The sequence below is a fragment of the Pelobates fuscus genome, chromosome 5 (assembly GCF_036172605.1).
Source record: "Pelobates fuscus isolate aPelFus1 chromosome 5, aPelFus1.pri, whole genome shotgun sequence".
Taxonomy (NCBI): Eukaryota; Metazoa; Chordata; class Amphibia; order Anura; family Pelobatidae; genus Pelobates; species Pelobates fuscus.
Window position 1 is genome coordinate 59,683,457 of NC_086321.1, and position 27,954 is coordinate 59,711,410.

Here is a 27,954-nt window from a genome sequence, read left to right on the forward strand (position 1 = left end):
CTGGTGAGTAGAAAGTGTTCAGAAATATATACACTTTTGAATATTTTATTAATACGATATACCACTGAAATAAAGTTTGAAATGTTATCCTTATATCGCCTTTTATTTGTATTCATTGCTCACTTTAGCCATAGCCAGAGGGAAAAAGGGCTTGTATGAACCCAGAATAAATCCTGAAAGGAAAAAATAAAATAAAACGTATCCTCACATTTAATTGAATTTTTAATTCAGAAAAGAAAAATAGGGGAAATATGTTTCTATAATAAATACATATAAGCAGTTGTATCCCTGGCATGTTATAATATGTACTAGTCTGCCTTATATTCATCATATTAAATAAATACTTGAGGATATATCATACAGTCACAAGGTTTAGAAGCACATTAAATTCACATGGAAGTTGTGAAATGTTTGCAGATTCTTTTATATATGAATTAGTAAACGTATAGTTTTTTATTAACTAAATCCAAGTCAAAAGTAGTTATTACTTCATCCAACAGTACATAAGGTCACCATAAGTAAACCATGTAAAATGTATTTACTTACATAATTACATAGTTATATAGTAATATAGGCTAAAAAAAACTCAAGTTCATCAATTTCAGGCTTTCACATATCTGAATTACTGTTGTTAATTCAAAAGAAGGGAAATTAAATCTGTTCTTGATTCTGAACTGGCATTCAGATTTCTCCTTGGATCAATATGCTGTTTCCCACATATTAACTATTATGTACTTGAATATTCTAATTTTTCACACAAATAAAATCCATCCTGACATTGGTGCACTCCAGACCTTGATTATAACACGCTCCCGGTGAAAAAAAAATCATAACATTAAAAAACTGTAGTAGATTGTAAATTATTTGAAAGAATAACCTTCCATGATTGCCAAATGGTTATCTGTATACATTTAACTGACTACACTTACTAATCCCTCTAGTTGAGCATCTTTAAAATACTTATTTTAATCTGTAGGTCACTTGAATTCAATGAGATACAATATCTACAGGAGATATGTTATTTCAATGTCCTCTCCCAACATCTTATTCCTCATCAACAACTAGATACCACTCAACATGCCATACTATAGACCATTATCAGGTGTAGTTTATAAAAAAAATAAAAGTAACCACACATTTTAAGATATAAAAAGGACCATTTAAGATTGGATTATATATTTTAAATTAAACATTAATATCCATTGATATTACAAAATAAGTATATTAGACTATGGAATAAAACTAAATTGAGAGAAAAACTAATTCAAATTCATAGGTTTAATGTTTATAGTAAAATAGACGTATTGAGTTATTAAAAGGGACATTTTCAGTCACTGATAATTCTTAGTGAAGTTATTATTTTTCAGATTCTAACATCTGAGTAGACGCACAACTACTAATTATATGTGATTTTTTTTCAATGAAAGAGTACTTAAATAATTTAGCATCACCTCCCTTTTTATTAGCACCAACATACTCCATATTATTTTACAATTGTAGAACAGAAATATTTAGAAATGAAGAAGTCCCTACTCAAACATGCTTACAATCTATAAGGATTTGAGGTAAGTAGATTTATATTGTTAGGAGTCTTGCTCAGGGACACTTAACGGTAATGTGGTCTGATCAGGGATGGACTGACAGTGGTTTGGGCCCCCGGGCAAAATTAGGACCCAGGCCCCCTGCAGATCAATATATGTGCTGGTGTAGATGTACCGTTTATTTGATTGTATGTGCATGTAACGGCTACAGGGGATAGAGGGGTTATAGGGGATGCAGGGGTTAGAATGGGTCCAGGGGGTAGGTGGGCTACAGGGGATAGAGGGGTTATAGGGGCTGCAGGGGTTAGAATGGGTCCAGGGGGTAGGTGGACTACAGGAGATAGAGGGGTTATGGGGGTTAGAATGGGTCCAGGGGGTAGGTGGGCTACAGGGGATAGAAGGATTATAGGGGCTGCAGAGGTTAGAATGGGTCCAGGGGGTAGGTGGGCTACAGGGGATAGAGGGGTTATAGGGGCTGCAGGGGTTAGAATGGGTCCAGGGGGTAGGTGGGCTACAGGAGATAGAGGGGTTATGGGGGTTAGAATGGGTCCAGGGGGTAGGTGGGCTACAGGGGATAGAGGGATTATAGGGGCTGCAGAGGTTAGAATGGGTCCAGGGGGTAGGTGGGCTACAGGGGATAGAGGGGTTATATGGGCTGCAGTGGTTAGAATGGGTCCAGGGGGTAGGTGGGCTACAGGGGATAGAGGGGTTATAGGGGCTGCAGGGGTTAGAATGGTCCAGGGGGTAGGTGGGCTACAGGGGATAGAGGGATTATAGGGGCTGCAGGGGTTAGAATGGGTCCAGGGGGTAGGTGGGCTACAGGGGATAGAGGGATTATAGGGGCTGCAGGGATTAGAATGGGTCCAGGGGGTAGGTGGGCTACAGGGGATAGAGGGGTTATAGGGGCTGCAGGGGTTAGAATGGGTCCAGGGGGTAGGTGGGCTACAGGGGATAGAGGGGTTGTAGGGGTTAGAAGGGGAAGGGGCTGATTATATTAATATGTTTATCTTTCCCTTACCTGTGGCATGCTGTATCACATACTGCTTGCTGTCTGTAACAGTGCTATGGCAGCTCCGCACAGCTCGTTGAACTTATGACACATGATGTCATTTCCTGCTTAATGAGCAGCACGGAGCTGCCTGATCTGTTACAGACAGCTCTCGTGCTGTTTATATTTCAGGCACACTGAGAGGCAGCCTATTGGGGTCTTTGGAAAGACCCCATTAGCTGTCTCTCGGTGTGCCCTGCTGGGACCGGCAAAGGGGAGATTGTATTTTGTAACAGGGGCCCGCGGAGTGCCGTGCGGGCCCCTTGCTGTGTACAGGCTGGCTGGGGAGATGTTTAACTCCCGGCCCAGCTGTTACTTCACTGCACAGCGGGCGGGCCCCCCAGAGCCTCGGGCCCTCGGTCCATGACCGATTTGCCCGAGTGCTCAGTCCGCCCCTGGGTCTGATCAAGATTAAAACCTGGGTTTCCCAAATCCGAGGCAGTGACTGCTCTAACCAGCTAACAACTTCTGCAAAGACTATTGGCTGACTTGAATAAGTGTCTCTAAAAAATAGACATTGCAAGTTTTCGATCATCAAAATTGACATGTCGGTATATGTGCAATGTATCTGTGCGTATATGCGCGATGGCCATCGGGTGGTATGAGCAAAACACATTTATTGTGTATAACATTTACTGTAGCAATTGAATGCTTACTATTATTTGCACACTGCCTTGATCATTAAATATGTGCAGAAAACATATTGTGGCTGTATCTTTGAGATAATTTATATTTACTTGTCTGTTTGTTATTTTGGGCTTTCTGTGCCTTGATGATATATATAAATCACATACACAGACAGTATGAATGTGCTTGCATCTATTATGATTCCTCATAAGTAAAGTCTGTGTGTTGTTTTAAACTTCCTGCTGTGAATTATTAAGATTGATTGAAGTACTCAGCTTGTCCCATGCAAGGCTCTGTTTAATTAATATACCATTATGCTAATTTATGCAGATGCTGAAAGTGTTCTTTTGGTTTGGAGTGCAAGAACAAAAAGATGAAAGTGTTAGTCTAAATGTACAAATTGGTTTATTACATTACTAAATAGCCTAACTGGTGCCTTGCAAGGAAATACACAGCATTATCATCAGAAAAAAATGTTTTGAAATAATAGTCCATTCTCTTGGGTGTTTTTTTTTTTCCCTTCTATTCTATGAAACCTTAACAGCAATTCTGAATATCCTCTGAGTATGTATTTTCTTTTCTGGAAAAGTATAAAAATGGATGTTGAGCTTTATGGTTAACCCTGTATTTGCATCAATTTCATGTTTAATTTGCTACTCAGGGATACAGAAAAATTTACATTATCACAATTTAAATATTTATATTATTTATTCAGCCTTTACATCAAAAATGGATGAAATAGTTTATATTTTATGTCATCGCTGATTTTTCAGTATTTTTATTTTTAGATACAGTAGTGATGACAAAAGATAAAAATGTCAAATATCCTGCTAATGCGTGTTTGCAAGTAACTTGTTGGTATATTGGGGAAATGTAACCTCCCAAAAATGTCATTAGGTTAATATTATGTCTGTATATGGATATAATATGACATATCAACCCTATTATTATTATTATTTTATTTATTTAGCACCAGCAAATTCCATAGCGCTGTACAATGGGTGGACTAACAGACACGTAATTGTAACCAGACAAATAGACGCACAGGAACAGAGGGGTTGAGGGCCCTACTCAATGAGCTTACATGCTAGAGGGAGTGGGGTATAATGACACAAAGGGTATAAGTAGGGGTAAGGAAATAGGGATAATGAAAACCCTACTGAAAACTCAAGCAAGTGTTTTTCAATATATTGGTATGATTGATGCCGATATAAATAGATATATAGATTTTAGAACAATATGGTGTTTTCATTTTCTTTAAACATGTTTGTCTTCTTTTGTACCATATTGGACAGTTGTTTGATAGCCCCCATTATTTTTCTTGATATGTCCCGCTTGTTGCATTGTTCTAAAGAAAATACCTATAGGGTTAATATTCTTAACAGGCTATAAAAATTGGACTTATGATATGTGAGTTTTAAATAGTACTCTTTAATAATACTTTGGTTTGTTTCTTTCAGGCTCACAGGTTAAAAGTTTTACATCTTTGTGGTTCACTACGGAGCCTTCCGATGTTGTCACCATGCGAGGAAGTAATGTGATTCTGAACTGTGCAGCACAATCTGACCAGGGATCTCCGATAATTAAGTGGAAAAAAGATGGAGTTTATTTGAATCTTGCAATAGATGACAGAAGAAAACAGCTATTCAATGGATCTCTCGAAATACAGAATGTGGTCCACACAAGACATCACAAGCCTGATGAAGGTGTATATCAATGTGAAGCATCTTTAGACAGCATTGGATCACTTGTTAGCCGGACAGCGAAAGTATTAGTTGCAGGTACGTGTGAATATATAATTAACAGTTACAGTAAAACCAGATAAGATTATATTACTGCATACGATTTGATCAAAACTGAATACAATAGGCCTATATGAGTTGTTTTATATTGATTTAGAATTTATCTTTATGTTATGTAATTACAATTTTTATTTGTGTAATTGTAACATTATGTTCGTTGACTATACTGGCATTTACCAATCGGACCCTAAAAAATAATAGGAATTTCATGAAACTAAAAATGTTATGTTTGTTGCACATTGGCAAACCCATTTTACAAAAAAACAAAACATACATCAAGTAAATGGATGTAAGCATGGTCTATTGTCAAGAAAAAGTTGGCGAGTAGCGTGGTTATATGAAAAAAATAAGAATAAATTAGATGTTGTTTACGGTTAAAGAGTTGAGTTCATTATGATGCAGCTTTTGTAACTTGATGCTTCAAATATAAAAATAAAAAATAAAATTATTTTCAATTGTTTTTTCATATTAGTGCATTAAAGTAGGATACGAGCATTGAGAAACACCAGTCCATATCATAGTGAGTGTACAATCATTTGTTTACAAGTGCAGTATATAAGCAGAATACATATATAGAATATGAGAAGACTTATTAAGTGTCAGGAACAGTTCCAATACTATCAGAAATCCAATGTTAGGGCATATAAATGTGGACATAAGATAAAAATTGCACAATGTTTTTACTAAGAAGGTTTTTCTCCAACATTTTTTTTAAAACATGGTATCAGCTCAATATTAGACATCTCTTTTGTCCTTAATAGTCATTTTCATAATATTGGTATTACTAAATTAATACAATATTAGTCTCAACAAGATATATGTGTACCAAAGGTATGAATAGTTTGACACTTTCAGTCTACTAAGGTTACATGGGACAATTCTGCATATAGAGCTGTTTGCTGGCTTAAATGACTTCAAGACCAACTATTCCATTTATTTGCCAGTTTCTGTGTTTGTCAAAGAGGGAGATATTACCGCTAATATTTAATTGGTCATGTGTTTACAAGGAATCTAGATATTTTCACTAATAGCCAATAAGTAACCTGTCTTATACATACTTTATTTCAGTTTTAGAGGTTTTAAGAAATGGTTCTGACCTCGGTATTTAACCTTGCATGTTGTGGTTTTTCTAGAACAATGGCATGTTTAATTTCTTTAAGTTCAACTTGGAAGGAAATACAAAAATAAAACATTTATTTTCCGTGAAAACAATGTTTTACTTATTAATGCATTTAAAATACTGTTCACTCTCCTCCACACTGGTGGAAAGATATAAAATGGTCAGATTTCGTGCAAGATTCTGGGGCAAATATACAGCGACTGAAGAAATCATCAGTGAATTATTCAGTTTCTGTATTTTATTAATTCCCAAAATGTTTGGATCTATTTTTGTAGTCTATTTGGCAGACAACACAGATGACAAAGCTATAACCAATCAGTTGTGTTTTGTCACCATGACTTAAAGAATAATGGCAAAATGGCAAAATGGCTGCACTACAGAGTAGACTATAGTGGTAGAATCGTAACTATGACTACTAAATGGAGTCAGGATAACTCCTCACAAATATGTGGGGAGTCCCTCCTCCATAAACGAGAACCTCTAAACGAATTAAGTATCCATAAATATGGTATAAGCCTTTGGTATAGACGAAAAATAAAACTTAAAGCGTGCGGACTCCCACTCCACCAAAAGAAGTACCTTTAAAAGTAAAAATTCAAATAAGTGGTATAAACCTTTATTAGAATCGTAACTATAATTGCCATTTAAGTCTTCTGAAAGCAGGTGAATTAGACATCTAAAGACAAACAAAGAACAATCGTCTGTAGGGACTTGTGGAAGCTGAAGAATGCTAGTCGTTAAAATAGGAGAGTCACATTTTGATATTTTGTAAATGTTTTATTTCTGGGCAATATGTGTGTATATGATGTACTATTCTGCTTTTTTTTTTGTTTGTTTCTTTTTTTTCCTGTTTTTATTTTCAACTATTTATGTATTTCATTCAGTCACCTATTTTGTGACGCTATTCCTTTCCCTTTTCACACTACTTATTTAGTACGGGATACAGATATTCCCTATATAAACTACATATAAGCCTCATCTGAGTTTTGGCCAATCTGGCTGCCTGTTTTTTTAAAGATCTGACTTTTATAGTTTATATGACATACATGTAGCTTTTAAGATCTTTTTAGGATATATTATGCATTTCATTTTGGTGCATGTGTAAACATTTTATTAAATGCAAGTACAAAAGTATTTTTTGAAAAAATCTAATTACATTTTTAATAATAACTAAAAAAGAAATTAGACAAATTAAATTCATAAGTATCCCTACGCAAGGCAATATTGGATAAAGTCAGTAAATGTAACTGAGGATTGATGTAAGCACAGCTGTGCTTCATTATTCTCAACCTAAACTCTCTTAAGATTCTCTAACTTTATCAGGAAATGTAGAAATAACACCAATCACAATACTGATTAAACTTATATAAAGTGTAAATGTGCTTTTTAATATAGGCTGATTTATATTATTTAAACGTAACAGGTTTTTTTTTTTATCCTGTGCCAAGTTATTGGAAATATCCACATCTATATTGCGGTTCTTAAGCTCCCAATGTGAAGGGCTTTTTCAGAATCCTAGATATAAAATCCCTCATCCTTAAATATCTGAAACTAACGTCCATAAGCTAGTATCTCTAACCCTAAAATAACTAACCTTAACCTAAAATAAATATCCCAAACCTTCATTTTTAATCCTAATCCCAATATCCATAAATCTAAACCAGCTTTAAAATCCATAACTATAACATCTATAACCTTAAAATCCAAAACGGTAGCATCTCAAACCTAACCCATAAATTCTAAGCCCTAAAATCCATAACCATTACATCACTAACTAGACTTGTTAATTTGGTTTCAAACAAATCATTACTTCCTCCAAATTTTGGGCAATTGCCGATTTGTCGGAATTCCACAACTCCAAAGCACCATATGGACATATCACAAAACAATCAAAACAAGCAGTGGGCAAGCTATCTAGTTTGTTTTATGATTCATCTGTGGCATCCCAAAAAAGGAGAGGGAATGAAGAAGTTGATTTTTGTTTTTAAATTGCAGTACACAACTGAGCCATTTCAGTTTGTCAATAGTTTTTTCTCAAAACAATTGCACAGATGAAATCCGTCTGAATCGAAATGCCAATGAAAGTCAGTTCATCCAAACCAAAACAATTTTGCGGACAAATTGAATTGGACATAAAACCCCTAACCTTATTTTGCCCTGTAAAGCATCAAAACTGATACCAAAAAGTAAATTAACCCTGTAGGTTTCCATACTTATGAATCTGACATGGCTGAATTGTTTAATACCCAGGTACTTAAAGTAACAGACAGCAGATTATGTGATTGTCTTTTCATCATTAACCTCTGGTTCATACGTGTATTTTCTAAAATAAAAAAGGGATTTTTTGCCTCACTATTACACCAGGAGTGGTGAGGGTGGTTGTAGACATTCACATGTACTTGCTTGTTTTCTGAACACAACTTTATAGATGAGATTTATCAAGGCTACTATGTACTATTATAAGTCCATATTGCTAAATGTTGAGAGACATTCTATTGGCTTATTGATTTATTTGAGAGGAATAAGGTGGGAATGTAGGTTTTAAGTTAAAAGCAATATTCATGGACATACGTGTTACGGTAGAGATAATGATGATGACAAAGGTTTTGTTTCTGAGAGATTCTAAGTAAAGGTAATAGGATAAAAGTCAGCCCTTGGACTGATGGTAGTTTTAGGCACTCATACTATGGAGGTTTGAAAGTACAGTATTTGAAATGGGAGCAAAGAATAGGGAGAATGAAAGGTTCAATCACAGGACGAGTTGAACTTTATATTAATATGACATAAAATGTATGGGGGATCACTATTATTATAACATTGTAGAAGAATTTGTATTTTAGTTTGAGGGAATTGTTCTCTACTTCCAAGCATTGTTTATATTTTATTGGTCAACATTTTCAGGCTTTTTTTTAAAGCAAAATTATGATAGCCTTTAACATTTCATGTGATATTGCTAGTTTTGTGATTGGGCTATTTTGTGCCAATAGCATGGAAGGATTATTGGATGTGCCTGACCTATAAGAATTATTATACAACTTACAAAATCCATTAGTCAAAAGTGTGAATTTGACATTTCCATGTGCGGTCTGCTCTTGGAAACAATTTAACCTCTCCTGCATTTTTGACCTATTTTATTTGAAATCTTTAAGTGTTTCAGAGGTTACATTTAATAGGATAGTCTAACTGTTTACAACACAGAAATGCTGACCTTTGAGAACTGCCTGTGGAATACAGAGATGATTTGGTCTTTTAAAATGCAGAATAAAGTTCAGAAAAACTTTTTTAAACTCTCTGTTGTATTCATGGGCCTAGAATGGCATAATTTAAAAACTTCCTAAAGTTAGTTTTAATTTATCCCCACGATCCTCAGAAAAAAATGCCAACAAAAACACTCAGTCGTATTTCATTTATTAAACATTTCAGATTATTTTTAATAGCACTCTGAGGATCAGTCAATATAGAACTATGGTAATAACAACTAAAAAAATACATGTGAGACATATTATCTGCAAGACTGGCTGTTTATCATATAAAACATCTGCTGTACTAAGTTTAGTCACTGCTTCCTTAAACTAACTGTAAAAACATATACTAAAGGTAAAATGTATGTAATGTACATTCTTCATCTAAAGATATCTGTTGAGAAATTTGTCTATAACCATAAAACATTAGAGACTGGAAATCATGTTGCTACCATTTAGAGATGAAGATATAACTCTTACACACTTTAAGAAGACATTCCTGACATCTTTGCAAGCACTAGGAAATAATTTGCTTAGTGTACAAAAAAATGCATAATAAATAAACCAGTGTAATAGATTAATCAAGGTATGTTCACACAAGATTTAATGTGTTGTTGTTAAAACTGCAAAATGTTGTTTAATACTGATATGAATATTTGTATTGGACAAATACACGTTGTCTTGACACTGACATAAACTAATCTCTTGAAAAATATGGTTTGACGCTTTGACTTGCCGTTTTGATGATGTAAGATTACTTCCAATCCTTGACCTACTATCAGGTAATCAAATTTGGATTTATCTCCCGTCCCAACAGCTATAGATGATTACAAAGATGGTCTCTGCTGTGGAACATACCTTAATGTATCCCTGTCGGTTTTTGTGTAAGAATATAAAAACATTATTCGGTAGCTATATCTGTGGTAGAAAATAAATATCCAGGCACACCTGAGGTTTCTTCTAAAAGGCAGTCTTTTTTTTTATTTGAAACAAGAAGGTGAAGACAACATTGTGGATCCTCTCTGAGCCTTTTTCAAGTCTCAGATCTGATAAAGGCTCAGAGAGGAGCCAAAACATTGTCTCCACTTTCTTGTTTCAAATTAAGACTGCCTTTTAGAAGATACCTAAGGTGTGCCTGGATATTTCTTTTCCTCCATTTGATCTCTTCAGGGATTGGCCTTCTCTTTCTGGATCACCTTGCATGATGTATTCCCCTATTTTCAGTGTGTACATTATACTCTTGTTTTTTGTTTGTTTTTTCAAACATCTATATCTGTGGTAGACTGACTTCACAGATAAAAATAGTCAACACTTGCTATCTGTGGATGTAATTATCCTTTACCCTCTGTTTTATGTACTTTTAATGTATATTGTATTTAATGTATATGTTTAACTGTAAATTAACCTTGCCTCATAATACCTGCTTCAAATTACTTGAACCTCTGTATAGACATTCAGTAACCTCTAAATACCTTAAGCATGATACTCATCCTCCCATATCAAACTTTATCATCTGGAATAGCTATTATTATGCGGATCTGTCCTTGATTTGCTTTGTTTGAAGCAAAGTGATTCTATTAAAACATTTCAGACTCCAGTTACTTTCTTAAATTATTTGTCTATTATTTTTGATGTCTAATTTTTTTATGTATAGACTCCAGATGTTGTGGACTACATTTCCCATAATGCTCTTACAGCCATAATGTTGACAAAGCATCAGGGGAGATGTAGTCAAGAACATCTGGACTTTCTTAGGGTTGTCTACCATTGCCCCAGGCTAACCCATTTACCTGGATATGTTATCTTATCTACATCTGAAATTACGTATGGCAATAGATTACCTGTATAGCATCCAAGAGAATGGAAATCCTGAATGGGTTTTGTAAAATGTCAATTCATTTGCTGCTCTTAATCTTTCAAGTGACTTGCATGTTTATTTTTTTCTTCAATTTGCCACTCAATTATTTCAGGAGATGACCCTATCATACCATAAGCCTTGCAGCCCAATACTTGGAAGACTTGCCTGCTGCTTTCTGGAACATAATGTTTTTGAAGTTTTAGAAACTAATAAACACTATTGCATTGCAGCTATAGAAGTGGAGCGATTAGCATTGGAATCTTATCAGTTGCTATGGTGATTGCTCCATTTTATTCCCTTGAAGTTCTGGCTGATGATTATATGGAACACAGTACAGAGATTAGTCAGATTAACATTGCTCTGTAGAGTTGGGGAGATATATAAAACATCTTGACCACTGCTGATTCCATTAATTCAATTATTTAATTCCCCACTTTTAGGACATTAGATCTACCTTTCTGATCATAACACCTTTATAAATCTTGCTCGGTGACTCTCTGCCGTGGTACAGTTCTAAGCTACTCAACGTCAAGTGTGATATTCTTATTAAATATTTTAAATACCTTTTTTTGATGCTCATAAACTGTGACGAGTACTGAAAACTCAATCATTTTTAAGGATTAACATTATCATATATTTTCAGATAAAAGAAAAAAATAAGTCAGTAACTTGACAGAAAATAAACATTCTGCATCTGTTTTGCAAATTTGAATATTGCTGACAATAACAACTTTTACTTAATGTTGCTAGATATTTCACTGAAAGAGATACTAATCCCTGCATCTAAGAGCTGAAATGCAGATATTGAAGTAACACCATTTGTCGCATCTATTGCCCATCATCTTCCATAACTTAGATTTCTAAATCATATATTCTGAGCAGCATGTTCATAAATCATGGAAAGCATTGCTACTATAAAATATAGTGGTATTATCATATCTGGAGTTAACGCACACTGATTATATTGAGATGGTTTAAATAAAATCATACCATATACAAAACAATAGATAATAAAATACACCAATGAGGAAAAAGTCCCCTAATTTTGATGGTTGAAACCCAAAATACCATTGTGTTACCAGTGACTCAGATCACTACACCTCACATCATCCCACCCATCCGCATTTTGATTGTCTGCCCCACAGTATTGGCCAATTATACCTCCTGGTAACAGAAATATAATTGCTCAATCGAGCTTACATTCTATAGGAGGTGGGGTGTAAAACACATTAGGACAGGAATTTGCAATCAAATAAGGTGGGCTGCCCTTTAGGAGAGAGCAAGAGACAGGTATGTGAGGTAAGGGTTATTCTTGGAGGCCATAAGCTTTCCTAAAGAGATGGGTTTTAAGGCACTTCTTAAAAGATGCAAGACTAGGGGAGAGTCTGATGGCGGTAGGCAGGCTATTCCATAGGAAGGGAGCCGCCGCGAGAAGTCCTGCAAGCGCGAGTTGGCCGTAAGCGTGCGGACAACGGACAGGATCTGTCAAACATGGCTAAAACTCCATGGTTCCCTGTTCTTCCAGAGTTGTTATTTGGGTTCAGATATAGCTACAGGTGTTCGATATTGGATAAATTAGATAAATTCATTCGAACCAATGCTGATTGTATTCAACAAACCTGTTTTTCTTTTTAATCAGCAAACATGACATCTACTTAATAACAAGACAAATATAGAACACAGGGCAATGACCCTGCAGATTTAACATGAGAGATAAATATGACTTTCTGAATACAGAAATCAATAGAAAACTTCAATGGCAAATGCATCCAGGCTGCTGCAGATGGAGATCAAATAATGCTTTTTGATCAATTCACCCCTCAGGAAATTATTAGGCATATCTTAGCTGTCTCTCCACGGAACGAGCTGACCTTCGGTATCCGGAGTTAGTATCACGCCTGAGATCCTGGGCCTTCTCTAGGTCAGACAGCACAGTCATTTTTAATTGCATAACATATGTTCCATTTAAGCAAAAGTGTCATAGAGTAAGCAATAGATAGTGTCACATTGTAGGCTATAAATAGTGCTGTAGAATACCCTCATACACGTGTAAAAGACTGAATGAACACCAGGGACAGACCTTTTATACTCAATCTGACATTGGACTACAAATAATACGAAAGCCTTAGTCGGTTGATATCTATTGGGGAAATGAGAATATTTGACTAGTTTATTTAGGAACTTATCAGTTCTATGGAATAAAGCGGAATTTAATGTACAATTGTCAAAAGAGAATGCACAGATATCTGTTAACTGTTGTAGAGTACAGATCATTTTATAGTAACACGGCAATATAGGCACCATAACTACGTCAGAGATCACTTGGAACCATCAACCAGGTAACAGATAATTTTTTTATGGTTTGATACTTACCTGGTGGCACCTATCTCTGAGCCCCTTGTCCGTAACCTTATATATCTGGGCAGAATTCATTGGCTGAAAGCCTCATTATGGATCCCTTGCAAATTGTAATGAAATTGACCTTTCCTGAAATTCCATTATTTTTCTATTTTCAAAAGAAAAGAGGGATGTACTGCGGGCACCAAGTAAATATGAAACTATTATTAAATGGTTTAATTCCTATCTGGTTGATGGCATGCTACAGTGGTTATGGTGCCATACTGACCCTTTAAATTGCAATTAGATGTAACTAAAACGTTCTAAAAAAAACCTCTCTAGAAACAAAGTAACTGAATGGAGAACCTTCATTCTACTTTTTTTCTTTGGGTCATACAGTGTATTTTGTTCCAAAGACCCAAGGGAAAAAAATCCACAAGGACTTGTTTGCCACCTGCTTATTTTTCATTTCAGCAACAAATTGCAACTTTAACTGTAAATGGAAGAGGAGGATATATAACGGTGTTACTGCTTTTTAAGCATAACATAAAAATAAAGAAAATGACAGAAAAGAAGGATTTACATCCATCAAAGAAAATATCTTCAGAGGCTTAAAATAATCTCAATTTGTCTGGTATCTGTAGTATTAGAGATTTGATTTTAAAAAGCTAGGGAAGTGGAAGATCTCTAGAGACCAGATGTTCCCATAGACCCAGAATAAAGAATGGTACCATTGCTGATCACCTAATACCGTAGAAGAAATAAGTGTATCCTTATTCCTTTGAAAGAAAACCAACTACATGTGCCTTCTGAATTGCACTTGCAATATGAATATCAATCCTTATTCCAATTGTTACACAGGGGCATTGAACTTTGCCGTTCTGTTATTATTTATATCATTTAGTCATTAATCATGATATACCCAATTAATTCCTGGAGAATTTATTTTGTGTTTTAGGCTTAAACTAACCTCCATTTTTCGAAGGGATACTCCCAAATGGGCAAAAACTAGAAATCAATGTTTAGTAGATATACCCTCAATTGATTTCATGCATATATTAATTGGGAGTATATCTGAAAAAGGGCTTGCAAAAGCTGTGGTTCTTATGAACCACAGCCTTTGAGAATCCTCCTCTTTTTTTCCTGGAAGAGACTATCAGTTTATTCATGAGGGAATCACCTAGTATAGGCTTCTCATTGAGAAGTCTCTGAAGTTCACCCTCCATGCACATGCTCACATTGGATCATGAAGGTTGTGCCCTGCACATCATTCTGATCTGAGGTCTGAGAAGGAGGTATGAAGGGAGGAGGGGAAGGTGCTCAAGTATTTCAAGGAAGCAGGCAGAAACCTCCCTGGGTGTTTGATTGACAGTCAGGGGAATGTTTCATAACATTTGTCTTATACAAAATGGCACTTTTGTAATCACCTTTTAAATGGGATACTCTTCACCCATAATGCGTTTCAGCATGCTTTATGGGTGGGATGTGGTCCTTTAATATATTGTATTTTCAGGTAATGTATAAGCATGTGACATTATCCAAACTTCCCCTCCTCCCTTCATTGTTAACAAGCGTTTTTGGAAAATCGATTTCTCTATGGTTGTGGCATGTCCTAAACCCTTAACAACAAAACTACTCCTCTCTGTCCCCACAGTGGAAATTTTCAACCAAAAAAATATGAAAAATTGCCAAATATGAATATAGCTCAGTGCTAACAAAAATGTAGCGCTATTCATGAAGGACATACATTTAGGATTCACAAAACAAATATACATAGTAAATATTAAAGAAAATGGTCTTTTGATTGGGAATGATATGTCGGGTCCATTGATTACAAATTCTAATGTGCATTTAGCTTAATTTCAGATACGTTGGTAACAGTAATAAACAATTAGGAAGCATCTTCCCCCACTCTGTGGACACAACATGATGGTAGTAATATTAAATACAGTCCCTACTTTTTGTTCCTGGCTTGATTTTATATAACAAAATCTCTGAAAATTCAAAGCCTCAGTAAAAATGTATAACTGTTTATTCTGTATTCAGTTGATTTTTTTGTAGTTTTTTTGTGTGTATATGTAAAAGAAAATCAAAATTCATATAATCGCAAGATGACTAATTGTACTTAACTGAGATGAATTTTCAAAGAGGAGACAAAATTTAAATGTGTGATTAGTCTCAGACTTCATATGGGAACTTAATAATTCAGTGATGTTCTAATTATATAGTGTGTGGGGGGATTGATTGTAAGAAGGAGGGGAGTGCTTCGAGGGTGGATCACACACAATATTGAGCTTTTTCAAAAACATTTGATGTAGGATTCTGAAGGATGTGATGCAGGGCAAGACAGATATTCTACCAGAGAACAAAAGGCAAAGATTAAACACGAGTAACTAAACTGTAAACCTGAATTAATATTTAATTAAAAATATATTATGATATCATAAGTTCATAAACTTACTGAAGGATCTCACCAGCTTCCTGGACAGCGTTGATGCATATTGACCCTTTTGTGACACATGACTTACCATGCCTATCAGGAAATAATAGGAATTTTGTCTTGAAAGGGTTAACACTGCAGGTATACAACATATCCACTCTTCTGTTTTTTCTCGTCCACATGGAAATAGAAAATACTGTCTGAGACCCTAGGCAAATGTCTGTCCCTAAATGAAAAATCCAAAGAAATACTGAGCTCTGTCATTGTTTTATTGCTTTCTACACTCTCTGTCCAGTCCTTTGTCTTTGTATTTATAATTTCAGAGCTTGGCAGAACGTCTGCTCCCGGCATCCATGCGAAATTATGAAATCTTCATGTTCTGCTCTCAAATGTGCATTGTAGACCATCCAACAGAGCCTGCTGATTGTAAACCTGCAACTTTTATTCAAGAATAGGAACCCTTGTAGTGTTTGCTATTAATTTGTTTTAATGAATGTGATCGATAATCATTTAGAAACTAAATGTCCTGTTACAAACTTTTCAATAACAGGCTATTCACTAAACTTCGAACTGAATCAAAGCTCAGCATGTGACATCGGAACTGTAAGCTCAATAAAGTGCTGGCGAGGCAAGCTTACTTTAATGTGTTAAACCACCGTATAACAAATTCTAGGTAAAAAAGATAATTCATTGTAGCATTACTTGCTTATCATCGAGAGAGGTACAAGCTCTCTCAATTAAATGAAAAAGTAAATCAGAAGCAAAAACTGTGAAAAACACAAACTTGTTAAAGAAATTTAGGTAATTTTTGACGTAATAGCCTAATACACTTTCTCTTTACATTGCTTATGAAATAGATAACCTTTTGCACTAACACAGATATGACAATATGTATAGACATTCGATATGCCGCACTAAACCATTTCCTGAATGTTAGCACAAGCACTGGAACAAATGGGTGGAAATAATGCCTTTTTGCCCCAAGCCATTTAAGGGTCTGGAAACATTTCTGTAGCATATCGGAACAACTGACTTTTTATTAGAATCAGTCAAACAAAGTTAGTTCCACAATAATCCTCCCTTCTGCCTCTGGTTCCATTATGACAAAAGCGTTCAGGAGCCCACGTACATTCCATAAAGTCTAACACAACTAATCCTCGATCAAATCAGGCATTTCAGGAGAATGCCAACAATTAACCTTTTCAATACCAGTAGAACGATAAAGGCATTTTGATAAGTAGACAAAGGATAGATTAATGCCTAACTGTTCTTTACAGCTATTTCCAACCAATGCACTTACCGAACTCTTTTTGTAGACAAAATAATTCACTTATATCTGCTGCAATATCGAAATCAACTCTACGTCTCTTATTTCGTTATTGGTCCTTTGTTAGTTTTATTCGATTGTTTGGGTCTCTGTTGCAGCTCTCCATATATGTACGCATATTTTTGGTGTTGCCGTAATACAATTAGATTCTACATGTTTGATTGACTGTAACTAGCATTTTACTTATTTGCTTTTGGGATTTATGTGTATTTTATATTGTATTTGCTAACATAGGATTAGCATAAGAAACTAGCATGGTTATTTACTAACGTGAAAATGTAAAGTGAATTCTAAGTGAATTTTTACATTTTAGGTAACAAAAGCCAAAGTGAAACTTATTTTGGCTATTTTGACCTTAAATTTGGCATTCACATTAAATTCACGTTGAAATCTCAATTTAGTGAATAACTAAGAGAGTGTATTTCTATATAGCTGTAGCTATAGTATTTTTGTTAGAAGGGAGTATGGGACAGGGACAGCACCTAAAAAAGGAAATTTATAATTTTAATTTGCATTCTTATTCGTATAACAAAAGTACTGATACTGAATTTGGGGTTACAATTCTCTACCAGTCGTGTATCATTCAAGAGTAGGCACTACTCTCAAATACTGTGTGTAGTTTTTCCATATTAAACTTCCTTAAGCAATGTTAGCAATTAATCTGTGAAAATGTCAGGGATTTAAATGTGAATATCAAAAGACCAAATATAGGAAAAAAAAATGTCAGTTTGATTTTTTTTAAGTAAATTTTAAAATTCACTTTTAAATACAGACAATTCCCAGTGTAACAAATAACCTTGATAATGTTTCAAACACTACGGCCTTTAAAAGTTAAAGGGTTACTCTGCCTCAATGGTGACGTCTGCTCTTAGAAGTGGTCATGATGGTAGGTATGTGTATGTGCACCTTTGTGCTATGAGCTAGTTATACCTGACTGCTAGATGTTATAGCTGCACAGAAATGACATTTGTCATCACTGCGCACTGTATGCTGGCAACAGTCATGATACATTTCTCCCCTTGCAGGTAGCACTGGGAGCAGTCTTGCAATGGGAAGTATTTCTCCCAATCTCATTTGAACGCTACCAATGCTTTTGTGCCATTCCCGCCTCTCTACATTTCTCCATTTTCTTTGTATTCCACTCCTCTCCATCTCCCTTGTTCATTGATTGCTTGCATGCGCTCTGAGCCAATGAGAATGATCCAATCGAATGCTTCTCCATGAAAAGCTTTTGATTGGACCACAGAGAGGGAAGCAGTGTTGTCGCATAACATCGGACAGGGCATAGAAATGCTTGAGGATGGATTCAAGGAAGTTTTTACTCTTTTTACAGGGGATGGCCATAGTTAGTATTGCATATTAATCCAGTCCTGGTTATACAGGTCTAAGAAAAGGTGCAAAAGAAAGTGCATTATTTTCTGCACATGTAAAATATTTACTTAAATCACTAAAAATAAATCAAAAGCAGAACATATAGGCTAAAAGGCTAATTCAAAAATGTTTTAAAAAATGTAGAAGTGGGGGCGTGGCCTGACAGCTCAACGGAATGGTCGCATGAGCTGTTAGCTCCGTGAGACATCAACCCTGCACAGCGATTTTAATAGCAGTGAGCTCCCCAGACTCCCGCAAAAAAAAAGTACAGCAATACCTGTGAGTACCATGGCATCCAGGTCTGCCAAGAAAATAAAACACAAACGGATGGCACTGCAAGTTTCGGCGTTGACACCGCCACGCGCACAGGCCCAAGATGGCGCCAGCGCGCCAAACTCACCTTCCACGTATTCGGACCACAGCGACCTCACCTCAATATCGGAGCCAACGGCGACACCCGCAACCGATCTATCCATCCATAAGATGCTCAAGGCCCTGCAAGCATCTCTCCAGGCCGATATGACAAAGATGTCACGAGACATAAAAACGGAGATTCAGGCGCTCGGTGATAGAACGGCGCACCTTGAAGACAAGACGGAGGAACTCATCTCCGCCCAAAATACTCTGGCGGATGCCTATGCAGAGCTGGGGGCCAAATTAGATCGCCTCACCGACAAAGTTGCGGACCATGAGGATAGGGACAGACGGAGCAACATCCAACTCCGCGGCATCCCTGAAGAGGTCCTCCCTCAAGACTTGTCAGCCTACGCTGTCCGTCTGTTCCAGGCCTTGGTCCCTGATCTGTCGCTCCAGGACTGCCTCCTCGACCGCATACATCGCCTACCAAAGCCGAAATCCCTCCCGGCTTCGGTCCCTCGAGACACCATTGCGAAATTCCATTATTACACCAGCAAGGACAGAGTGATGCGAGCCGCGAGAAACACAAAGTCTCAACCAGAAGGATTCACAGGCGTACTCCTTTTCACAGATTTGTCCGCCGCAACTTTGCTGAAGCGAAAGGAGTTTGCCTGCATCACCAAATCCCTGAGAGACGCCGATGTCCTATACAGATGGGGGTTCCCAGCCCGCCTGACTCTCCGCCGCAATGGAGCTGACCGTCATATCACCTCTGTCGAGGAAGGCATGAAGCTCCTGCAAGAATGGAACATTGCCCTATCGCAAGCGCCTGGACAGGCTGCCCAGGCGAAACCGCAGAGATCACGGTCCCCGAAGAAGGTCTCCACAGATTGGAACATGGTGTCGGCAGATAAGTGAACTGAACGGTTCCCCTTTTTTCTATCATAATTGGGCGCACTGGCCCGATGTACATGCCCTCTGAGATCACGGTCTGTGTTTTTCCCCCTCACGCCCTCTGATCTCATGTCTGGCTAATTTTTCTCATCACACTAACGCTTTTGTTTTTTTGTTGTGTTTTGTTTTGTTTTTGTGATTACTGTTGGGAAAATTTTGATGCTTAGCCTTGCTGCCGTGCCGGGGCCCCTGTCGTGGGCCCAGCCACGGTGGTGACGCACTGTGTATACTGAGGTTAAATCTCTGTGTAATCCCCAAGACTCTCTAACGCAAACCCCATGGAGTATCTATGTATCTATGTATATCCCATGCTTTTTTCCCCTTGCTGTGAATTTATTATTCAGTGTTTTTTTTTAAGTAAATGCCGGAGGCTGGGCCTTGCTGCCGTGCCGGGGCCCTTGGCCTGGGCCCGGCCACAGCAGCGATGCACCGGATGTGGCGGGATCGGAGTTTTGGGCAACCTCTAGGGCTCCCTAACGTACACTGTCTGTTAAATTTGTATAGGTCTCGCGCTCTTTTCCTCTCAGCCGCACCTTACTTCCCGGTATTTCGGAAGGAGCGGGGCTGGGCCTTGCCGCCATGCCGGGGCCCTTGGGTTGGGCCCAGCTGTGGCGGCGATGCGCCAAGGATGGGGAGACTGAATTGTAGCGCGTTATAGGGGACTCCGTAACATATGTTGCCTGATGTATCTGGATATGCTTTATGCCTGCCCATACGCTCTTGAAACACGTGTCCCCCACCACTGGCGCCGCTGAGGTGGTTGCTGTATTGCACCTGCCTTGCATGCTCCACACAGGGGGAAGCTTGGGCCGTGTCGCTTGGGCCATGCCACTTTCCGACCCATGCTGCCCATGGGATCACCTTGCCTCGCACAGTCAAAAGAGAAAAGAAAAAAACACAATAAAAGAAAAAAAAGAAAAAAAAAGACAAAAGAAACAATACAATACAAAAAAAAAAAAAGAAAACAAAGGAAAAAGCGATTGTCTCACACTGTCTAATACACCAGGGTTGTAGGATCTGTCACTTCCCACTGCCCCACTAGGCTCACCAGAGCCTTTTCACTACCGCCTATGCCCCAGAGCACCCCAACCGGCGGTTTTTTGTATATAGTTTTTTATATTAATATGTTTCAATACCTGTTATATTTCTGTTACCCCCTTCCCTACTCCTTTTCCCACAAACAATTACCACACGCTGCTGGAGAGGCTTGGCTAACATGTAATACACTGACAATGACTGCCTCTATAATTGCGAGCAATATGTATCAATACCACAAATACAAACGTACACTGCTAGTACAGGTCACATATGCCCAGCTTGTCTGCTGGAGGATGTTGCGATTCCCATACGGCCCACCCTCATCGCAACATGCAGAGACACACCGATATACCGCACCACGCTCTATTTCAGGGACATTGGTTGTCCCCCGCTGTCGACTCTATCCCCATCAGTCATTGACACAGCAACCATTCCTTCATCTCAATGACACTTAATATACTATCCCTGAACACGAAAGGCCTAAATTCACCTCATAAGCGGAGACTAGCACTGGAAGAAGCAAAAAAGCACAAAGCTCAGGTCGCCTTCTTCCAAGAGACCCATTTTAAGTGGGGTGCACGTCCCAAATTCTGCTCTACAGCATACCCCCATGATTTCCATTCATGTTACAAAAAGAAAAAACGAGGGGTATCGATTCTGATTGGGAAAGGGGTAGCCTTCTCGCTACTTAAGAAATCAGGTGACAAACACGGCAGATATTTATTACTCCAATGCTATATAAACAACGAACCTTACACACTCATCAACATTTATGGCCCACACACTAATCAAGTGGAATTTGCGGACAAAATCTTCGCCCTAGCGAGTGCACATAGATTTGGGACTACAGTAATCGGAGGAGATACAAATTTTCTCCTGGATTGTTCTCTAGATTCCACTTCCACCGACGGCTTAACCAAGGCATCCGCGCGTAGATCACACAAAACATCATCACTGCTGTGCGAACAAATTCTCCAACACAATTTCCTAGATCCTTGGAGGGTCCTCCACCCGTTGGAGAGAGACTACACCTTCCATTCCCTAGCACATAATACATATACTAGAATTGACAGGTTCTTAATCCCAGCCACGCTCATGCAAACAGTCCAAAAGACGACAATAGGTCTGGTAACCTGGTCAGACCATGCCCCAATCACCCTAACCCTTTCAGAAAGATGTGCCACTGCGGGCAAGGGAGCATGGAGGCTGAATGACTCCCTGCTCCGTGACCCTAAAATTGTAGACCAAATCAAGGCGGATCTTACTGATTACTTTGAAACGAACCTGACCCCCGACGTAGACCTGACCACTATCTGGCTCGCGCACAAAGCGGTAATAAGAGGCCTTCTGATAAGAGCAGGGAGCTACGCCAAAAAGCAGAGACTTAAAGATTATACCACTTTAATCGCCAAGATCACTGACCTTACACACAAAAATAAAACAAGTCCCACACACACACGGAGTCATGAACTCTCTATATTGCATGCAGAACTCAGAAACATGGAGCTGGTCAAAACTACCCACATACTTCAACGCTACAAGCATAATTTTTTCTCGCAAGGAAATAGAGCGGGAGCATTGTTAGCAGCGCGACTTAGAGCTCGAACAGCCCACTCCAGGATAGCATACATTACCACAGCGACAAAACAAAAACTCACCAACCCTCAAAACATCGTAGATGCATTTGCAGCCTACTACGGCGAGCTCTACAATCTCAAAGATGACCCCAAGATAGAACCGCCAGCCACACAAGACATTCTTGACTTCTTAGCACAAACTGCTTTACCCAAACTCTCCCCAGACAACATAGCCTCTCTTACCGCCCCATTTACTACCCAAGAGATAGACGCAACAATTAAGAAGCTTCCCAAACACAAAGCACCTGGCCCAGATGGATACACCAACCTTTATTACCAAACCTTTGCGTCTGTCTTATCACCACACTTATCCACACTATTCAACCACTGCTACTCGCGGGGAACTTTACCCCCCGAAATGCTAAAGGCCCACATCTCCACTCTCCCAAAACCAGGTAAACCTCAAACACAATGCCAAAATTTTAGACCCATATCCTTATTAAATGTAGACGTCAAACTCTACGCTAAACTCATAGCCAACCGTCTATCCTACATTCTCCCTACGTTAATACATAATGACCAGTCCGGCTTTGTCAAAACGAGACAGGGCTCGGACAACACCAGGAAGATCCTGAACATCTTATCCCACTTACACACAGGAGGCGGACAGGGCCTTCTCTTAGCACTAGATGCGGAGAAGGCCTTCGACCGGCTCAATTGGAACTATATGCAACATGTCTTACGAGCGTTTGGTTTCACTACGCCCATAATCCAAGGTATCATGGCACTTTACAATGCCCCGACAGCTCAAGTCTCCAATGCAGGTTTCCTCTCCACCCCATTCAAAATAACAAATGGAACTCGCCAGGGATGCCCCTTATCCCCGCTACTATTTGTCCTGTCATTAGAGCCACTGGCACATATTATTAGACGTCAACCTGCAATTAAGGGCATAATGGTAGGTAAATCTGAATATAAATTGTCCATGTTTGCGGATGACATCCTCTTAACATTAAGCGACGTGCCTTCGTCCCTGCCCGCACTGATATCACTCTTACAACAATACGGTGACCTGACATACTACAAATTAAACCAAACAAAAACCCAAGCACTGCCTATAAGCCTTCCTAGAGACCTAACTCTTGAACTTAGCAGCACATACGACTTTGACTGGAGGTCAGACTATATCACCTACCTCGGGGTCAAAATCGCGTCCACGACTGAGCAAATATTCCAGTATAACTACAAACCACTCCTTAACTTATGCAAAGCTGAGTGCCTGAGGTGGAAACCAGTTAAATTGTCATAGTTAGGCAGAATCAATACAGTAAAAATGATTCTCCTCCCCAAACTGCTGTACGTTTTCCGCCTCCTACACCTACGGGCACCTCCATTGTTTTTCAAATCACTCCAAAAAGTGATTTCCTCTTATATTTGGGATGCCCACAAACCAAGAATCTCTCACCGTTTCCTTCAGAATCACCATATGGAGGGAGGGGTTGGCCTTCCGGATATCCACACATATTATAAGGCAGCCGTCTTAGAGGCGGCAGTGAAACTTCACACCTCAAAAGGGGTTTTCCAATGGGTGGACATGGAGGCAGACCAGTTGGCTGGCACCTCGCTAATTAACATACTCTGGACACCGAAATCATTACGCCCCAAAAACGCAACATTTTTGCCAACTACGGCACTAACCCTACACCATTGGGACGCAATACGTCAAAAACATCACGCACCTCATAAATACCACCCACGCTCCCCGCTGACAGCCATGAAAGCGGTTTCACCTTGGCTCTCGCTACACTCCTGGGGCAAACTAGGTATAACCACCCTCAACCAGGTCCTGCACATGAACCACATCAAGCCCTTTCCAGACCTCCAAAGGGAATACCATCTACCGAATTCCTCAGTATTCATGTACATGCAACTCAAGAGCATCATACCCACCCATGTCACGCCGGATACTGCACTGCATAGCGCAGACACGAGGGACCTGGAGGCTTTATATGATAGATGCTGGCAGGCCCCATCCAAACCTAAATCTCTTACCTCTTGCTACAGATCCCTACTGCGCACATCACCGCCTCCGCCCCCTACATTTATGACACAGTGGCTCATGGAATGTGACACGATCTCTAACACGGAAATTCTGCAGTCTCTCAATGCACTCAAAGGACTCACACAATGCTATTCTCATATTGAAGCGCATAAAAAACTAGTGTATAGGTGGTACCTGACGCCCCAGAGACTTCACAAAATGTACAAAACGGTCCCCCCGTTCTGTTGGAGGTGTGGAATAGATAGTGGCACGATGTTGCACATTTGGTGGTCATGCCCCCGTATCCGGCCGCTCTGGCAGGAGGCACAAAATATCCTGCATACTATAGGTATCACTAGGCCACCTCTAGACATGCAAGCAGGTATATTCTTAAAATACCCCAGCTTAACACCGAAACGAGTTAAAACCATCATGGCGCTCACGGCTTTAGCAGTGAGAAACCTAATCGCAAACCATTGGAAGCAGACAAACTGCCCCTCTGGGACCTTACTCATGGCCAAAATTCACCAGTACTACACTCATGAGTGTTTCTCCGCTCAAACGGTGACACACAGGCTAAATGTCTTATCAACCTGGACCCCATGGGTCACATACTGGGAGGGGCAACGTACACACCCAACCCCCTTGGTCCACCAGGGAGGGCCCCTTAACAGCCCAACATCCTCAACTTCTGACTAAGAGCTACACAATTACGGCATTACTATAATTCCAGGTACAACCTAAGCTTGTAATAAAATAGGATGCCGCCCGAATCATGTAAACCCATCTCCGTGTCGCACTATGGGTGGACCCAATGTATGAATGCTGGAGGCTCTCCCTCCCCTCTCCACACTTGACTGCATCCAGGGCTCGTGGCCTTTCCTAACAGGACCTTACAATTCATAGATTACTGAACCTATGTCTCCCACAGGAGTCCTACCTACCAACCCCCTTGAACTATCTGAAGCCCGATGCAGCACGGAGATTTGGTAAGGGGGCAACTGACAATAATGAGTACCATGTCCACAACTTGAGCTGCCGCTAGCACAATCATGGCTAGCAAGTGAGTTAACATGAAATAAGCTGCTTCTCAAACGGTCCCACAACACTCCAAGGCATACCCCCAAGATTTAACTCCCAGGGTACCGAAGCACCTTGTAGAAAGGCACACCACAACACTCCAAAGCATACCCCCAAGATTTAACTCCCAGGGTACCGAAGCACCTTGTAGAAAGGCACACCACAGCCCTTATTTTTAGGGTGAGAAGCGACTCACATACTCCATATGGCATATGTTAGTAGGTACTTAGAGTGGGCATCCAATAAGGATAACGGGACCACATGACATTTTGTTCTACCCATAGACACACCCCTATGCTACACCTCTACACCTCTATACTCGAACAATGGATTCACATTTGATACACAACAATGTAGCGGAATACAAGGTATGTCCCAAGCACTACACGCTATACTAGGCATCAACCATCACTCATAGGACGACGACCTGGATTTGTATTTGCATACAGCGCAACACACACATCAAAGGTTCTGTATTGCACTCTCTGCACCACTTGCTCTGCTTAATATATGGGGTATTCGTAAGCATAATTACTCTGTATTGTGTGCCAAGCTATATTACTGTAAACCCTGATATCCCTACCCCTGACCCCACTTCTTCTTTCTGTACCCCCCCCCCCTCCCTCCCCCCTCGCACAAATGTCATCATTGTATATAAGGAAAAAAAAAAAAAAAAGTAACATGTAAGCATTGCTGATGTGCTGTTCCACACTGTAAAATGCCACATATTATACTGGAATGATTCGGTGGAATTTTGTGCACCCCCTACCCCTTCTTTCTTCTTTCTGTATCCCTCTTATTTTTTACTATTACAAAATAAAAAATGTTGAGTCTAAAAAAAAAAAAAATGTAGAAGTTTGGATCATAATTTATTGTAATTTGATGTTTAATGAATAGATTCCTAGGGATTGTCTGCTTCATGTTTCGCTAAACCACATGTATTGTGAGAACAAAAAGCTATACTTTGGAAAAACTCTTCAGCTCTTCTAGAATTTATTATTTCAGTCAAAAAAATAGCTTTTTTACCACAATTAACAATTTACTGAATACATCCCCTTATTTGCACTTGTAAACGTGGTACAATTTAACTAAAATGTCCTATATGTTTTGTTCTCGTGATATGTAAAAGGCAAATACATTCTTTGTAATAGTATTGCTCCACACTGATGAATCTCCTGCTAATTTTCTTAGATTACTCCATTTTACCGTTTCCATGGCCACTAATGCTTTATGCTCTTAGCTATTAAGTCTCCAGTTGCCCAAGCTGCAAGAATTGGTTCAAGTGCTTTTTTTGAGAGCCCTATGTGTTTTGTGCCAGTTGTGATTAAGTGATTTTCTTTTTTTCTTTTAATAAAACAAAAAAGAAATATTGCAAACTATTAAGAAACAAATGACATTATGAAAAATTCATGACTTACTCATGACACAATGAAAAAACCTAACAAGAGAAAAAAACGGTAAATTCATTAAAATGTGAGTTCCAAAATGTGAATGCAATAATGTGTTATCCAGTAACAAGATATCTTAAACTATGTTATCTCAAGTTCAGTAATGAAGAACTGCAGTATCAAGCACCTCAAGCAAGGAAAGTTTGTGCCGCATCCTTTTGCTACCTTTTACAGTCAGTGTAGTTACTGTTCAAAAATTGGTCATGTCACTAGGTGGAATTGGGCGGGAAGGGGGCTAGAGCCCCGACAGGTGGTCTCATTAGCCATGGATTTCACGTGTGGTGGGGGGATGAAGAGCCCTGAAAGTGAGTAATGTGCTTCCCCTCCTTGTTGCTCTCTCTTCCAGTCTTCGTGTTGAATCTTGACCTGGTGTGGAAGCACCACACAAATGCAGTTCAGGTAGATATATGGGAAATATAACACTCGCGTGCACGTATCTCAATCACTGTGCTGCTTCTGCTCCTGGCTGAGATTCAACAAGGACACCAGAAGGGAGAGCAGCATGATTCAGCACAGATTTGGTGCCTGTAAGTGCATGACAGGTCCTGCAAGAGTTAATTGGCTGTTGCACCCCTTCTACCCCTCACCAGAGCACAACCAGGTAGGAAGCACTGAAAAAGATTTATACTTTTTTATAGTGTATAGATTGGGTGTTTCTGTGTATGTCTGTGTATGCCAGTATGTGCTTGTATGTGAGTGCTTCTGTCTGTGTAGGCCTGTATGTGCCTGTCTGTGTGTACCTGTGT

The 27,954-nt window shown here is 39.0% G+C and overlaps 1 protein-coding gene across 1 annotated transcript in view; it reads left to right on the plus strand.

Moving 5' to 3' along the window:
• DCC (DCC netrin 1 receptor) overlaps positions 1 to 27,954 on the plus strand; it is a 635,057-nt gene that overhangs the window by 234,440 nt on the left and 372,663 nt on the right. The window contains exon 2 of the mRNA XM_063453897.1: positions 4,677 to 4,997. Coding sequence (XP_063309967.1) covers positions 4,677 to 4,997 — 321 coding nt within the window. The remainder of the gene's footprint in view (positions 1 to 4,676; positions 4,998 to 27,954) is intronic.